Source organism: Dermacentor variabilis, chromosome 11 (genome assembly GCF_050947875.1).
Source record: "Dermacentor variabilis isolate Ectoservices chromosome 11, ASM5094787v1, whole genome shotgun sequence".
NCBI classification, from domain to species: Eukaryota; Metazoa; Arthropoda; class Arachnida; order Ixodida; family Ixodidae; genus Dermacentor; species Dermacentor variabilis.
The window spans coordinates 34,491,896-34,508,742 of NC_134578.1; the positions used below are offsets into that span (position 1 = coordinate 34,491,896).

General features: G+C 46.9%; 1 protein-coding gene across 1 annotated transcript; it reads right to left on the reverse strand.

Annotated features, from left to right (window-relative positions):
* Window positions 1–41: 41 nt before the first annotated feature.
* LOC142563206 (retinol dehydrogenase 5-like) lies at window positions 42–16,040 on the reverse strand. The gene is made up of 6 exons (XM_075673757.1): window positions 16,037–16,040; window positions 13,410–13,676; window positions 10,088–10,291; window positions 6,508–6,690; window positions 1,936–2,068; window positions 42–522 (listed from the first exon to the last, which is right to left on the reverse strand). Exons 1-6 carry the CDS (start codon window positions 16,038–16,040, stop codon window positions 42–44), a joined length of 1,272 nt encoding a protein of 423 aa, XP_075529872.1.
* Between the last annotated feature and the right edge of the window lie 807 nt (window positions 16,041–16,847).

A 16,847-nucleotide genomic window follows, 5' to 3' on the forward strand; every position in this document is an offset into this window, starting at 1 on the left:
GAGGCTTGTCCAAAGGAGTGCGCGCTTCTCCTAGCGTCCTCCTACATATGGAAGCTCGGCTTGAAGATCGGCGGCGTCTGGTAGGTGGGATGAACGGTCTCCATGTGGTCCTGCGGTTTGTTATCGCTGCCCGTCAGGGCAGTGTCGTCGGTGGGCAGCGGCTGGACTATGACGTTTCTCACCCGGATGTTGCCCGCGAGCGCCACCCGGGGTGCGAACTGCAGGATGAGGAAGAAGTCGCAAATCTTGAGCGGCAGGAACTCGAGGACGGCCCAGGTGAGCGACTGGCGCATGCCGCTACAGCAGTAGCGCACGTTCGTCTCGCTGCTCAGCAACGCATGGGCGACGGCGTTGGACACCTCCTGGAAGTTCTGACGCGAGAACCGCCTCAGCCTCTTGGCGAAGGTGAACTTGAAGCTGTCCAGGTAGGCGGCGCCGTACTCCTCCTGGACCAGGTTGGGCAGCCGACGAGTGATTTCGTTTAGAGCCTCCGTGACCACCGTTGGGTCTGTCATCTGAGTCCTGCGAGAGAGCGACACGGGCTGTCAAAAAAAGAAAAAAAAATTAGCGCGACTGGACCGGCGGGCAAGCGCGAACATTGGGACCACCCAGAACCACGCAGAACAGAGTCGATGAGCGGCGCAGGTGGTTTGGATATCAGGCTGCTTTGACGCGCGGACAATGTGCAGTGAAGTACCGTTTGATCGAACATCACCCGAATAACTTATCCAAAGAATCGAACGTTCACAGCGATATTGGGCCAGTAGCAATGTCATGTTTAAGGTCTTACTCGAATGAACTTTAGCTGAGTACTCTTTCTTTGGGAAGTAGGATCGCTCTCGCAAGAGAAGTTGAGCATTGAAGACACGTACGTACTTCCTCAGAAATAGTGGCCAGCTAGCCATTTGTTGTAGCGAATGTAGTTGAGCTGCGTAGTCAGTGTATCGTCGCTATCGCACCGGTTATATGGTACAATCTGACTTCTGTTATGGTTAGTTGTGTACACGGCTCTACCAGGTGACGCGCACTGTGTATTGTGGCGGTTATCGGCACAGAGGGAACATTGCAGTGAGAAACAAACAATAAAAAATGCAGCAGATTAAACGATTTGGAATCTACAAACAGTGAAGCTTTGTGGGAGTGCATAAATAGTCGAAACACGAGTTGTTGTGTTCCCATTGTTTAGAGCGGCAAGCACGTTCACATCTGTCTTGGTGATCAGCGCCCCCACCGACAGAGCAGACGGCGCGGGCAAACAGCCCATTAAGCAGGCCGTGAAACGCAATACTCCGCTTCATACCGATCGCGAGAAGGCCTGGCGTTTTTCTGGTTCTTCTTTTTTTTTCATTCGCCCGCCCGACCACCGCCACCGCCACCTCGGATGCAAGGGAGCGAGCGCCATCTGGTGGTGGTGCGAGGAACTCAGAGCCGAAACGTCGGGTGCGCGCGCCCTCCGCTGTGATTGGTTGGCTTATTCAACTAGAGAGCAGCCCTGCCGCAGCACCAACGGTCACTAAAACCCAGCGAGGTTCACGAAAAAGAGCTTCGCTTTTATAATGAAAAAGGTGATCGCATGACTAGCGACTGCCCCAATGAGCGGTCAAGCTGTTGCTCTTCCTGGCCAACCCTTCCTATTTGCTGGCCGGCTATTGAGTCAAGTAGGGGCTGCGGGTCGGATCGAAAATAAAGCGAAATCTACTTCAAAATGTTCGTATTTTTCATCTGTGTGTATGATCCCCATAGGGATGATACAGGGAAATACGTGCAGTGACATTAATGTCTGCGCCACTTGTGTTTGGCTATGGAATTTGAGTAACTCGACGAACTTCTGCCTGACTCACTGAATCTGAAATTTAAGCCGACCCTGTTCTATGCGTTCGAGTTGTCGTAGGGCAGAAGTTCTCTGAATGTAAATATCTGCTGGTGAACACGTACTTGTAAAATGCCGGTTCAACAGTGCACACTTGGACGTTGAATTTGGCCATTTCTCGACGAAGGCCGTCTGCGTAGTGGCACAGGGCAGCTGTAGTTGCTGATCCGATCACCATTCCAGGAATAGCGACCCTGCCTACGTCGGAGAAGAAATAATGTTATGTTCTAATTGTATACTTTATCTTGTGTCGCGTAGTGGACCTGGAGTTAGCGGATGATGATGATAGCAATTAATTTATTTGCTCCAAGCAAGGTGTGTAATTGCAATTCATGCATTGTACGTTGAGTTCATATGACCATCATTCGGTAACCGCCAGGACCCCATCCTATCAAGAGTCCCAGAGTGTGGTTATTGTGACTGTTTGGTTGCTGTTTAGCGCAGTCAGCCACATTAGAAAAAGAACTGGTCTCGTGGGAATGTGTGGGTGAGTGAAAGAAGGATGAATCAGATCGTGCTTGAATTGTGCTCAGATCGGTACTGGAATTTTATATTTATTTAACGGTTGCGCCAAGCGCTACACAGATACAAGCGACACATCGGCACACAAAACGCAGCGAACCAACAACGTGCCTTGGTGTTTGCTGCGGCAGCGTTTGTTCGAGAAACCTGTTTACACTTCATGAACAGTGGGCGAACAAGCGAAGACTCACTCAGGAGTCAAAGCTTCCGCGAAGAGGCTCGTATCCGTCAGAGCCGTGACGACAACGGGCATCCACGTTGAAGCGTAAGCTCGAGGCTTATATATTCTTGGGTTGTGCAAGTTTCTATATTGCAGCGACTCCTCTTGACTGGCCACTTCAGTGCCTCAAGTGGAAACTAAATAGAAATATAGGTCGAGTTGAAGTAATAGAATATCCTCCTAGAATACCAGACAAGTTGTCCAGAAACCATCTCCGATAATTTTCTTCTGATGTACGCGAATTGCCGAGTGCTTTTGCAAAGCTACATTCGCTTCATAAAAGAAATGAAGCACTTGAAGGCGTACATTTGGTGTAGTGAGGACATTGAGGGTGGCGCTTGTTGTTTCGTTGCGTAATTAGGTAGGGAGCAGAGCCGTTAAACAGCAGGCATGAAGCGGTGCCGGAGCTCTCTCTCCTGCAACCACTCAAGGGGAGAGAGTGGTGGGCGAAGAGGGGGGTGATAATTTACGAGCGCTTCACCGCAGTATCTTAACTTTCTGGCGCGCCAAAGCTTTCGCGTGACAGCGAAATTGCAGGCACAATCATATTACGAAGGCACGTATTTATGGGAGCCAAGTCAGTGACGTCAGCGTGACGACGCCAATTTCAAAGTACTTCTTCGCGTGCGGGCCGTCGTGGCTCAATAAAAGATCTTTAAACTTGCAAAGTTCAGTCTTTAGCTCTTTTAGCATACAATATAGTTGACTTTACGGATGAAAAATTAACTATATTCGAACAGACGCTGTCAAAATCTATGACGTAATAGTGAGCCGGAGCGGGAACTGAAAGGCGGTGTCGCCACATGTCGTTCGTTGTTGCGTATTTTCTGGTTTAACCAAGCCTAATATCACGGTGAGAGTGTCTTTTCTTCTTTTCGGGTTTGGTACTGTAGAAGGGTGCTTGACTAATACAGATCGAATAATTTTTAGTTTTAGTGTCCTCTTAAAGGAAAGAATGGTCCGAAACATGCCGGTGACCGACTTATGCCGACCAGTTACGACAGTTTAAGCTAAGCGGCTAGGGCGCGGCGGTGAGGATCTTGAGGTCACGGGTTTCGGATCCCGGCCGCGGCAGCCATATTTTGACGGGGTCAAAATGCAAGAACGCGCGTTTACTCAGACTTAGATGTATGTTAAAGAACCGCAGATAGTGAAAATTATTTCGTAGTCCACCACTATGGGCGTGCGTCATGATACTCATATTCAGACCGTGGTCTTGACACGTAAAACCGCATAATTTATTTTTTCAATAAGTCACCGCACGAACATTTCTTCAGGCGGCTCGCTCTTGGGAGTTAGTGGTGGCGCGAAAAAACTAAAAAAAGCCAATGACAGACATTGATCTGCGAGTAGAATGAAACCGCTGAGTACTGATCGACAGTGGCTCCTCTTCACCGAACACGTGCGAGTATTAATGATATTAATTAAGCAGCGCACTGCAAACTGACACGTTCACGCACACATGAAACAGAACATACACAGGCGCTGGACTGCAACTACTGCTTTCAGCGCCTGCGTATGTCCTTTTTCACGAGTGCGTGAACGTGTCAGTTTTAAGTGGGCTGCTTCATCAATATCATGGCTCACCAACTAGCCCATCAATATCTACTGAGTGTTAAAGATACGACCTTTTGCTATGGACACTACCGTGTTTGACGGTATATTCGACAAGCCCCGTGCTGTCAGCAATGATGAAATAATAGTTTTCCCTTCCTCATAATGGCCGGTGCGGCCAATGACTAACATGGACATGCGCTTTGAGCCGGTGATTCAGTTATTTTTACAAAAACAATATGGAAAGAAAAGAACGCAGCGAATGTGACTGCCATATATTGCTATTTTAGTTATTCTTTAGTTACGAGGACTCGGTAGAAAAATGCGAAACGCATCATCCTGCTACCTTGACTTTCTTTGTCGAAAGTTCATGGTAATTCAAGAGTGAAATGGTTATGTCCGTGCAAATGCGGTACACGTGTATGCAATATTTCACGACGCTGAAAAGTGAGAAAACCCAATAGAGGAGACAGGAAAGAGCACTGACAATGAAATAAACAAGACAGAGAGAATGCTGTATCAATGAGTGCAGCGTGTGCCAATTTTCCACGGATTGCCGTAGACGGCCTAATAGAGGGCTAAGAGGACAGCGCTCATCATAACTTCCGAACTCGGCAAAAAAGAGAGCTCAGTGAAGACTGCATCGAAGTAAAATAGATGAGGCTGGCTCCTTTACTGCCCAATCAAGAAGGCGATTGAGCAGAATACTTTAAAGCTCGACCGGAAGGTTGCCAGCGCACAAGAAAGTGCAGTAATGCAATACTCTGCGCTTAATCTATGCGATGCCGTCTATTTAATAGGTTCACATAGTGTCAGATTTGTCGGACGATCCCACCGCTGTCAACCAGATGTAGGAGTCGTCGGACGATCTCGCCGCTGCCACCATTTGAAGGAGTTGACTGTCGTAGAGAGGAACTCGCTGAACAGGATTTATTTACATTATTTACATCTTAGACAAGACATACATCTACAGTCTAGCGTGACTCCCAAATGGAGCACGCAAGACGACGCATACAGCAAACAGCTTACGAGCACACAGCTCACTAGTACATTTCCAGCACGACGTCGAGCACACAGCTCACTAGTACATATCGAGCACGACAACGAGCACACACTAGCAGCCGGCAAACGCTGCTTATAAGCACTTGGTCCCCCCTTGATTCCAAGCGGACGGAAACGTTCGTCCAGTCATCGTTCGACGTCACCGTAGACCAGCCCTTTGGGGAGAGGATGAGGACTGCTGGAGGAGGATGAGGGCTCACATACACGTGCCGCACATACACACAGGTGTAATCGTCCGGAGCCGGCGTCAGAGGGGCTTTGTAGAACTCTGAGCCGTTCCGGGTAGCACATTGTCTTGCGTCTTGGTCGGAACGCGGGAAGGAGCCCCTGTCGACGTTCCCGCGGCAACTCCCCCACCCATAGCAGAACAGGGCGGCGTTGTCGTGTTGCGCACAAAGCCTGCTTCGTCGAACTCCTTCACTCGCAACGGCGACGAGGCTAGAGGTTGGCGGCGGCGTTCCAAGATGAGGTTACCACCGCTGGCGTAAATGGCTGGCAAACTTGCACTGCAGCTGGCCGTTCTTAACAATACGAAAATATTAAAATACGCGTACTGCGAGCAGGTGTGATTTCTTTAGCTTTTTTCTTAGCGCAAGGGAGGTGCGGGGCAGTGGCGTAGCTAGGTCCTCTAGCACCCGGGGCCCATAGGTCTTCTGTCACCCCCCCCCCCCGGGTGTAGCCGGCGGAACAACGGGTGTGTTCAGACGTACATGACACGCCCCCCCCTCCCCCCCCCCCCAATTGGCCCCTTGCACCCGGGGCCCACGGCCCCCCGGACCCCCTGTTGCTACGCCAGTGGTGCGGGGCAGGGTTATTTCAGTGGGGGGCAGAGCGTCATTCTTCATTTTCGTTTTGGGTGCATGAGCACGCTTGACACTGAATGGTGGGTGGAGGGGGTGGTGTCCACTGCGAGCTGTCCTCCCGCTATCGCTATCCCGTCGCCATCCCTGAGGCAACATTGCCTCAAAGCCCCAGATACGTCATCCAACTGCGTTCTATTGGGCTTCAAGCTGCGTTCCTAACAGTCAAAGTAGACTTCCCTTCAATGCTGGCAAGCATTTAAACATACCCTAAATAGACATGGCAAGGCATATTGCTCTGTGTCGTCTTGTCTATTTGGTTAAGTGCTCTGTTTTGTCTTGTTCATTCGGTTGCCCCGCCTTTCGCATGAGAAAACATCACAATGTCAAACCAACTAGCTCAACAGCCCATTCGCGTGTACGCTAAGCACAGCTAGCACAGGAAAGTCAAACAAAACTTAAAAACAAGAGCTGCCCACCTTGCAACCCAGTAACGATAACAATGCGGCCGTTGCTCTTCTTGATCTGCGGTAGACCGAGCATGACGAACTTCAGCGTGCCGAGGATGTTGATGTCGATGACCCGCTGCATTTCTTTGAAAGGTATCCACTCCATTTCGCCGTAGCACGCCACGCCGGCATTCGCCACGACACCCCAAAGAGCTATGATGAAAAAAAATAGAGATGGAATCGCAGTCTGAACTGATCGCTGGTGAAGTAGTGCTGGTCACTGGCATTACGAGCGACAGAGGTTGATTATGCTGGCTGGTAAAGCGAAGAAACGAGCTCCGGCCTGAGAAAACCCTACTATTACCAGGGTTGGTCTTGTAGAGATAGTTAACAAATATTTTGCTCAAGTATGCAAATGTGAGAGACTTGCACATTAAAGGCAGTGAATCAGTATAAGGCAGTTTTCAAACCTTTCGAATGTCCTAGGGCTGTCGATTGTCCTTGCCCGAAATCTGGCCAAGATATTGCAGGTTGCTTCATTATATCTGGTGCAATCCTTTCGATATACCCGAACATTTGCTCATATGCTTAATTACATCCGAGCTTAGTACGCAGTAGTAATTAAAAAAGCTGCTTTGAATCATCAGGAGCACCACGGAAATGGCAGTACTGAAACAAGGGAAAGGTATGTATGTTATACGTGCAGTGAACATTGTGTTCGCTGGAGGAGATGGGTGTGGTACTAAAGTACCCCACCTAGTTTCAAAGGGACGCGAAACACCGTTACACTGGTCAAATAATGAATGGGGACAAGTTCGTATGTGGGTTATCCAAAGTCGAGCCACTGTTATTGAGTGACTGGGCATTATTGAGGCAGAAGTCATCTACCCTGTGCATTCTCTCAGGAACTGGTCCCTCTCTGCACAACAACGGGATATATCCTGCAGCAGAACATCAGTTTTTCGGCGTCCTCGAGACTGTAACGACTGGTTCTATTTGTTATGTATTAGCTAAAGAAATCTAAGATCCGACAATTTCGAATAGACGGTGAGATACAAGCTTTAATGATATGCTGGAGATGTTATCGAGGCGGTTCGCCTGACATGCTACTTCAGGTGCTGGGTAATGCTTTTGATATCTACAGTTACAAACACTTAAACAGCACACACATATACTGCAGAGCTATGTAAAAAGCTTCGACAAAGTTTGTGGCCCGCTAGAACATCAGCAGCGCTTTCGCGGCGCGTGACTCGCAGGTGGTGTTTTGCCTTGGGCCCGAATGTGCCACAGTTCTAAGCATGTGTCCCGTTGCAGGAGTGGTGCCGCCTTCGAAGGCTGTCTGTGACGCATGCCTTTCCACTCGAATATAAATCGAATAGCAAAGCCTATTTGATTCGTATCCGAAAGTTCAAATAATCGCACACCGCTAGTGTTTAGTGCTTCTCTTTGGTGTCCGTTTAGCCTTGCGATGCCCAAACACAGTTACACGTCGAGGAAAAAAAATCTTGCTGTCCTTTATTTTTGGCCATGCAGAGTACACTTGCACAAAAAAAGCTAAGAAATGGTATTGGATTAGTAACTGAAGTAGTAATTATTTTTTAATTATTTAGCAATCAGTTTGCTGAAGTATGCACAACCGAAACCTCTCTTCAGAGTTTGAAAAACATCGAAAGTGCTACCAAAGGCTTATATGACTCATATGTTTCGTGTTCATATCAGAAAGTGGAGGTATCAGAACAAGGTAACATATATAACATATGTGAAATTAGTTCTGCGGGAGCCTGCAAGGTGAAGGAAGGTTTGTGGTAGGAAACGTTGTCATTCACTGGACTGTAGCACGAAGCTATAAGGGAGACCCATACGAGTATCTAAAAAATACCCCTGTGGGTATCTTTTGTAACCTGGTGCTACAGACGAGTGGATGACAGCTACGCCTTTCATGAACATGTATGTTAAGTTATACGGTTAAATGTGAACTGCATTGCACAACTTGGAAGCGCATTCCGCAGAATATGTAGGGTCCTCCATTGTTGGGTGAAATCGGACAATGCCTGATTTGCCGCACCTCGAAAGAAAGTCATAGAAATCAGGTTAAACCCGATTCCTCCCCAAAGTTTGCTCTCTTGTAAAGAACAAAAATAAGTGCAGTTGTCCCAAAAATAATGAATGCTGCCAGTTTTTTTATGAGAAATTGATCAAACTTTACAATATTATTAACAATAATAACATGTGAATATGGTAAATGTCGTTCGCTTAACACTCAAGAGAAAAACTGGCGTATCAATATAATAATACTCCTATAATCAGCACTTAACGGCGTTGAGTGAACGAACACTTGTGTTTTTTTTAGTAGCGGCATTTACATGAACACGACAGTGGTACATTGCATAACATTTTTCTTTACGTCGCGCACATGTGAACGGCGAAAATAACCATTGAGAAGCGAACTATAAAAAACTGACTATAAAAATAATTGTTTCAAGTTTAGTTATTTTCCCCGAACTTGTAGAGACTGGAACTCTCTTCCAGATTCTGCTGTTCGGTCGACATCATTAGCTGAATTTCTACGACACTTAGATAATTTCATCTATGGCACTTGCATAGGGCGATGAGGTCAGACTGCTGCTGCATAAGATTGCTGTTGTGATTTCTGAGTGATGCATTTTTGTTTTGTTTATGTGTACATTTCCCGAGATGATCATTTTTTCTTTAACTAATGTATAACTATGGTTTTCTATATGTTCTGTACTACTTATTTTGCTGTTCAGTTTCGTTTCGTTTTTTCCACTCCTGTTACAGCCCCTGAATGAGGCTGACAGTATTAATAAATGAAATTAAAAATGAAATGAAACTAACGCTGATCTGACGTTGCTGTGCAGGCATTGCGAATGTCAGCTGTGATGTTGAGGCGATGTTTATCCAACTACATTACTTTCAAAGAAGAGTGGATGACTTGTTTAGTTGGCATGCCATTAATTTTGTTAGAAAAGCGCATATTCGGCACTTGTAGAAAAGGGCGACAACAGACGAGGAGGGAAAGCCCGACAGGTACTACGGTAGGCACCTAAGCACTCACAATGAATATGTTAATGTACATCAAAGGCTTTGTATACACCTACTGCGAAACATACCCGTGTGCACTACATCTTGTAGTTTGTTTTGTTTGTAAAAAAGTGCGAAATTACAAAATAAAGAAGGGATCGCCAAATCTGCCTGTAATTGTTGTATCTGTTAAGGTGATTTCTGTTAAACTTAACCATAATTCCCGACAACGAAGATTCGCAGAGAGGAGTTCGTCACCTGGTTTGCGTCACATGATTTTACCATTACAGAACCTTTGTGTCCAAATGGAGACCATTGCGTGTGTCAACAATTTGTAAATGTTACCAGGAAGAACTTCATATTCGGGCGGCCAGACAACGAAAACCACCGATTTCTCTACGATTGTCGTGCGAGACGGAAGAAAAAACAAACCCCGAGTTCTCGCCAGTGTTTTCTTCCTTGAAGATCGCAGCAAATTTTCACCCCGCGAACATAAAACAAATATAGAAACTGGAAGCGAAGGAGCACGACTATGTGCCGTCTAGCAAACGCCGTGTCGAAAGCTCACATTTCCCGTTGAGGCGCTGCTTGACGTCTTCGTAGGCTCTGACCATTGTGCCGTGCTTGAGGTAGTCCACGTGGATTACGGTGATCGAGTGCGACATGAGGTTGCGCGAGCCTTCCGAGGCGAGGTCCAAGCACCCGGCGAACACAACGAAGCCCCTCTGCTGCAGTCCCAGTGCGATCACCTGCCCGAGACCCGTGTCGCATCCTGTGACGAAGAGAAACAAAACGTGCATAAACATCGCCGATGATTGTCAACGTAAGCGAATTCACAGACACTTCATGGAGAGCTATTCACTTTGTAAAAAAGAATTATAATCTTGAAAGCGCATTTTTTGTTGCAGTGTGGCCATTTAGGTAGCGTGTGTTGTTTTAGAGCGCAGCTCTTTGGCGTCCGTTCCTGGGTTTCGCGTCGTCGTCGGCCTCGTAACCAGCTCCGCCCCCCTTTCATCCCCCCAGCGCTAGCAGCGACCGACTGATACCGCTGGATGCCGCTGACGCCGCTAGAGAGTCAAGATAACGTGACTGCATAGAACACCGTCGCCGCCATGCAGAAAGAGGAGGAAAGGGTCCCCCCCCCCCTGTTCTTGTGTGGCGGATAGGGTGCTCTTCAGTTGCCGACGCGCCGGTTATTTCACGTAGGCCCCGGCACGTCGACGAATACGTGACCACCTTCCCACGGCTAGACCTGGTTAGCGCTGCGGAAGCGAGGGTATCATATTGTTTGTGTCGGCATCGGCGGCGTTGTCCCTGAAACCAACTCCGCAGCTGGGGTTGACTCACTATCGGCGTCAGCGGCATCAGTCAGTCGCTGCTATCTCTTCCCTCCTCCCTTTATCGTGTTGTCCGCTTGCTGCACGCGCTTCTGCCCCCATCGTTTGCCGCTGGGTGTTCACGCCGCCCCCCTCCCCCCTCTTCCTGCGAGTCTCCGGTTGTCAAAGCGCCGGCTCGAACTTAATTCCTTTCTTCGCTCCTCCTCCAATGCAACCCCTGTGCGGTGGCAATCAGAGAGCCAGATCGGTGGCGGCGGATCTGTATATGTGCACCGCCCGAGCCGAAATTGCCGCTGCCGTTCGCCCTGTGCGGTGGCAATCAGAGAGCCAGATCGGTGGCGGCGGATCTGTATATGTGCACCGCCCGAGCCGAAATTGCCGCTGCCGTTCGCCACTGCGAAATTATCTGCCAGTTCTTTCTGAGCCATGAGCGAGACGACCGATGGAAGTCCTCCGTCTGCTGCTGCTGCTGCTGCTGCTGCTAAACGAGCTGCCAGAGCAGAGGCCCAGCGCCGTCGCCGTCAGAATCCAGAGGTGCGTGCCGCCGAAGCAGAAGCTTACCTAGTGGAGTCTTTGTTAAAGGAATACGTGTGAAAAATAAAAAGAAAATTCTGTGATAGCGCATACATGTGTTGCTCGATTTCTTTGCCTCAATCTGTCGAAAAGGTGAAACAGCTTATTTGCTGCGCTCAAATTTCGCATTAGGAAGTAACGTAATCGTCGGTAATTTTTTTTTCATTGCATATTTCGGTAAAGAGAAGAACCGTTAACCAGCCCATGTTTAGCGGTAATACGGGCAAGTTTTATCATGTGTGTGCTGTCTTCAGCGCTGGGAGAGAGAGAATTAAGTGGTTCTTCACGGGGTAAGGAGGAAAGGCTGGCACTGTCATCTGCAACCCTTGCAGGAGCGCGGCTCAGCGCCAAGCAGTGGGAATGCCAGCGTCAAAGGCGGATGCCATCCTCCTCTCCCGCAGCCGCCTTATGGGGTGGGGCGGAGAGGGCGGCGGGAGAAGAGGAGGGTTGTCCTTCCGGAGCGTTCCACCGCAGCATACTGACCGACTCGCAAGCTACGTGTCGGAATTACATGAACCGTGGCCAAGGCGGCTGCATTTCGGTCGAGGTGAAATGCAAAAAAAAACAAAAAAACACCCGTGTAGCGTGCATTGGGTGCACGTTAAAGAACCCCAGGTGGTCAAAATTATTCCGTAGTACGTCACTATGACGTGCCTCCTAATCAAATCATGGTTTTGGCACGTAGAACCTAAGAATATAATTTTTTGAATATTTTGTCCCCTTGCTCATCAACAAGCAATGACTTCTCAAAAAGTGCTGCTAATATCCGTGAGGTAGACGCGCGACACCGTCAAGGTGGTGGCGTCCCGTGCCCATCGTTTCTGCGTCTTTTGTAGCTCGTCATGTGACCGCTTCCGAAAACACTCGCCTGCTTTATTTCGGTATGTCAGATGTGTAGTGCACCAATACAGCTGAAACTCATACTCTTCTTTGCTGCCCTTCTAATACGCTCCCATAGACAATGCCCCCAGATTCACCTCTTGGCAGAGCATTGCAAGAAACTGTGGGGCCGCAAGCACTGAATTCATAATTGCAATGGAAAGCATCTCAAGATAAACGCAGCGACGGAAGAAGGCGCGAAAACAAGTGCTAAAATTCCGTGAGAGATAAAGACAGGCGAAATAACCGTTCTCAGTACGAGTGGGAATCCAAACGCACGACTTATATCGGACAAATTACGAATATCAAAGAGTTGGTGTGGTTGTTGTCAGCGACCTGTTCGACAACCTTTCTGAAAGACAGAAAGCATTTCTTGATGCCCAGGTGTAGACACAATTGTTGTTATAGCCCCGTTTCGCGCGCGTACTCTTTTGATTTACTTATAGCTAGCATAGTGACTGGCTCGGGCCGGTCAATAGACATTGGGAGTTAAGCGCCAACTCTATATACATTTCGCTACTTTCCATAACAAGTATGCCTAATACGCTTGACGCACGTACGAATTAAAATCCTTGGAAAAAGTGCTTTGCCTTTTACGCTGAAGGGCCCCTTACCAAAAGGTCTTTCTTTGCTGACACACGGTACGACGTGGCCTCATTTATATGTTTTGAGTATAAGCAACGCAGCAAAGCGCTTGGCGCTCCTTCTTTAGACTAACACTGAAAAAACGAAAAAAAAAAGCATATGTGGTAAAATTGCGTCATTGCTGCGCGTAAAAATCGTTTTTGTAAGCGCCCACATTATTAATAAGGCACCTTTGTGATTTCGTCAAGTTATGGGTTGCTGAAGACATGTAGGCCAGGTTGCTCCCTTAGTTCCACAAAGAACCTCAGATATCTCCCCCTTTCCCCAAGGACCTCCAACAAAAAGGCGATACACCTTTGTCGTGTGTCACTCAACACGAACGCCATTCCGCTAGATTTGCCCATTTCCCCTATAGTGCAAAAGTCTTCGGAGTGCATGCTATAAGTGTGTCAGAAGTTTAAGACACTAGCCAACAACAAAACAGCTTCACTGAAGTCGTGCACGCCGCAACCATACCTGTGACGAAGACAGCCCTGCCGGTCACCGGTAGCTTGCTGCCGAAACCGGCCGTCAGGTGGCGTTTGAGGCAGAAGCCGATCGCGATGGCGAAGGCGAGGTGGCCAACCAGGGACACGGCGTAGGCCAGCGGCGGAGTGACGGCCGTCACCACGAAGGTGCACAGGGACAGTCCCGCGAAAACCAGCAAGGGAGCGTTGGCTGGGCGCCTCCGCGTCGTCTCCACGGCGACATCGGCAGTCACCGAAGAAGGACGCCCAGAGGGCGCTGCGCATGGGGATCGCGGAGTTAGGCTTAAGAAGAAGAACCTTAGCTCACCGCCAAGTGCGATCCCCCTGTTCAAATAATAAAAAAAAGATCATGTAAAGCGTAGAAATCGTTTTCTGAGAGAGAGGATTGACCGATTTGAGTGAATTGTGTCCCAATACTCAACCCTAGTGAAATTCATTTCTTGTACCAGCGCTCTGTTCCTTCCTCTGGCCGGCTCGACTCGTCTCTTCCTTTCTATGTTGCGCTGTACCAGTTTGAAATTCTAGCAACTGTAGGAAGCGCAATTTTCATTCAGGGCTTCGAATATATTTAAAACAAAAGATTGTCGGAAATCGGCAAGGTAACGAAAAGCTTAAAACATGAAATCTGTAACGCTGCAACCATGGCAACAAATATCCTCATTCTGTAAAAGCTGCACCTCTTACAACATCCTAAGCGGTAGAATGTGATAAACGAGGTTATTCCTTATGTGACGATTTTAGAACGCTTACGAGCACTTTTTTTTGCAAAACTTCCACTGACAAACTAATGGCACATCTCGGAGAAGCCTATCAACATCGATTTTGTCAGCACTAGATGTATTGTTAGGTGCGCCATAAGTAATTCAGACATCGTTTTTGATTGCGAGCTGCAGTGCGAAAATTTAATTCATGAGCTCTTTAAAATTTTGTAACTTTTAAGAAGTTTTCTAAAAGATTAATGGCATAAATTGAAAAAAAAAACCTTTGCTGCGTTTGCTAGATATTAACGTGTCCTTGTAAATTCAACAAGCCTAATCAGAATCCCTGCAGTGGTTACAGAGAAAAACAATTTCTCTGTTCCTTTGTTTTACGTTTGGAAGCTTTCTTTGCCACAGAAACTCCTATCTGAATTCGAGGAAACGTAAAAAAAATGTTTTGTTCGACATTCACTCCACCGAATTTAACGAGGTTTGTTTGTTGGATTTAAAAGAAATAAAAGTTCACATCTTCAAGCTTTAATGAGCGCAGTATTGATTTCTAATTAGCCAATGAATTTTTACGCAAATATGTTCAAATATTAAAAACGAAGCATTTATCTTACAGCTTTGTAACTCAGAAGTAACTGAAAGCATCAGAATGACGTAAACTAGAGCTATCGGAACATCTAAAACAGACAACACTGATTCAATATACGCTACCCTGAAAGATACCACTACTTTGTGAGTAGGACTTTGCAGAATAGAACGAAATTATGGATCAGCGAACTTTGTGCTTCAATCTTTTGATGAAACATAGGTTTAAGGCATTGATTACTGTGTAACCTGTAAGACCCTAACTTAAAATTATGATTAAGAGATTTCGTAGCTTTCAGCTATCTCTCCTAAATGCGAGAACTTAAATTTAAATCGGTACAGCGTTTGTCTAATAAAAGCACTTCCGCGTTTCACATGCATTTGAATAGAAATATTTGAGGTTGGCCCCGAGCTTTGCCGTTTAAGAAGCATCAGGTTTACAAGCTAAATATAAAACAAACTGATAGATCCAAATTTTTATGATTCTCTGTCTGCACATATGTGCGCCCCAGCCGGGGCAACACGTAACTGTGCAATCCATCATAGTCCATCAAAATGTTGCATTAAGACCTCCACTATATAGACGATGGGTCTGATGAGACAACTAGCCTTTATTAACGTAAAGTCCATGCTCCTGTGGAGATGCCGCATTGGTATATAGATAGGAAAATGTACCGGTGTATGATAAGTAGTAGCTGATGTAGTCAACTTCTTACTATCTCATTTTAAGAGTTTGGGGCACACTCCGGCATCTCTATTTAGCTATATAAAACACAGAAACCACTACATTAGTTTGAATGTACGTTTGTGGTATTTAAGAAACAAAGTTAAATTCTAGCGACTGTTGCTGGCAAAAATCTGGTTTACCGATACCATTGCGCTTTACAAAAATTTCCAAACACTGGTAAGTAGTAATGACGACAAAAAAGACCAAACAAAGAAATTGGTGGCTTTTTTGCTAAGATACGCCCGACTCCCCACGGTGCCATTTAAGATAAATATTATTAACAATAATTGATCGATGAAGCGGGAAACAGCGATAACAAACCGCGAACGTCACTGAATGGACGCCGGGAATAAAAGTTCCACGGGACAGGCTACGATTGAAGTAATTTCGCTCCGTTTTGTTTTCTAAACAATAGACTCACACGAGTTTTTTCCGCAGCGATGAAATTGGGATAAGTCTGAATAAAGCGTTCACGGAAGCAAGAAACTTGCCTCTCTCAGTTCGACACCAGCGATTTCATCAATGCCCGACAAAATGTCCTGCGTTCTTGATACTGTGATTACCTTCGGGACTTCCTCGAATGCAATGGATACTCACCCATTGAGTCAGTCCTGCTCATGACGTCATAGTGGTCACACCGAGCGCTGGCGAAGGCTGCGCCCTGTGTCGCGCTCGCCGCGGTCTTCTTGCAGGTCTAGAGCCTCGGCAGATTGGTCAGTCCTCGACCGCTGCCCACATATCGCATACTGATGGTGATCATAATGACGTCAAATATTGTGGCTCGTACCCTCTAAGAGGGATTGACAAGGAATATCGAGGCGCAGGCATGGTGCATTATTAGAATAGACTTTCAAAACTCAACACCTTACATAAAGTAGAAAAGTAAGTACGGCGGTTATTGAGCAGTCAGATGGGGATGAAACAACTTGCGTTTAAATTATAAGGATTTGATGTTTATTATGATGATGATTACATGCGAGGTTTTCGCTGAATTTTCAGAACTGTGACCGACGACTCTGTAGTCAGTCTTTTGTACTTCTGTTTCTGATTTGTTCCTTCATTCTATTAAAATAATACCCTAGAAGCTATCTATTATTGCCCGTATACCTATGCACAAATTTTGTTTACTATATAATTCTTTTTTCTTGTTATGTTGAACTACCCGGTTCTTGGTATATCTACCTCGTCGAAGCCTGCGCTACTCAGGTGGCCACAGGTTGAGGCATTTTATTGCCTTTGCCGTGTCTGAAATTGATCACCGATTTCAGGGTAAAAACTTCAGAGTGAGGGTGGAGCAATGATTTTCTAAAAAGAACCCATTCGCTTTCGTTCATCTGCGAGTCCCAAAGGGGGCCCACCGGTCGCGTTTTTGGTCTCTTTTTATTTGTAACCGTCCCACGTCCCGCTC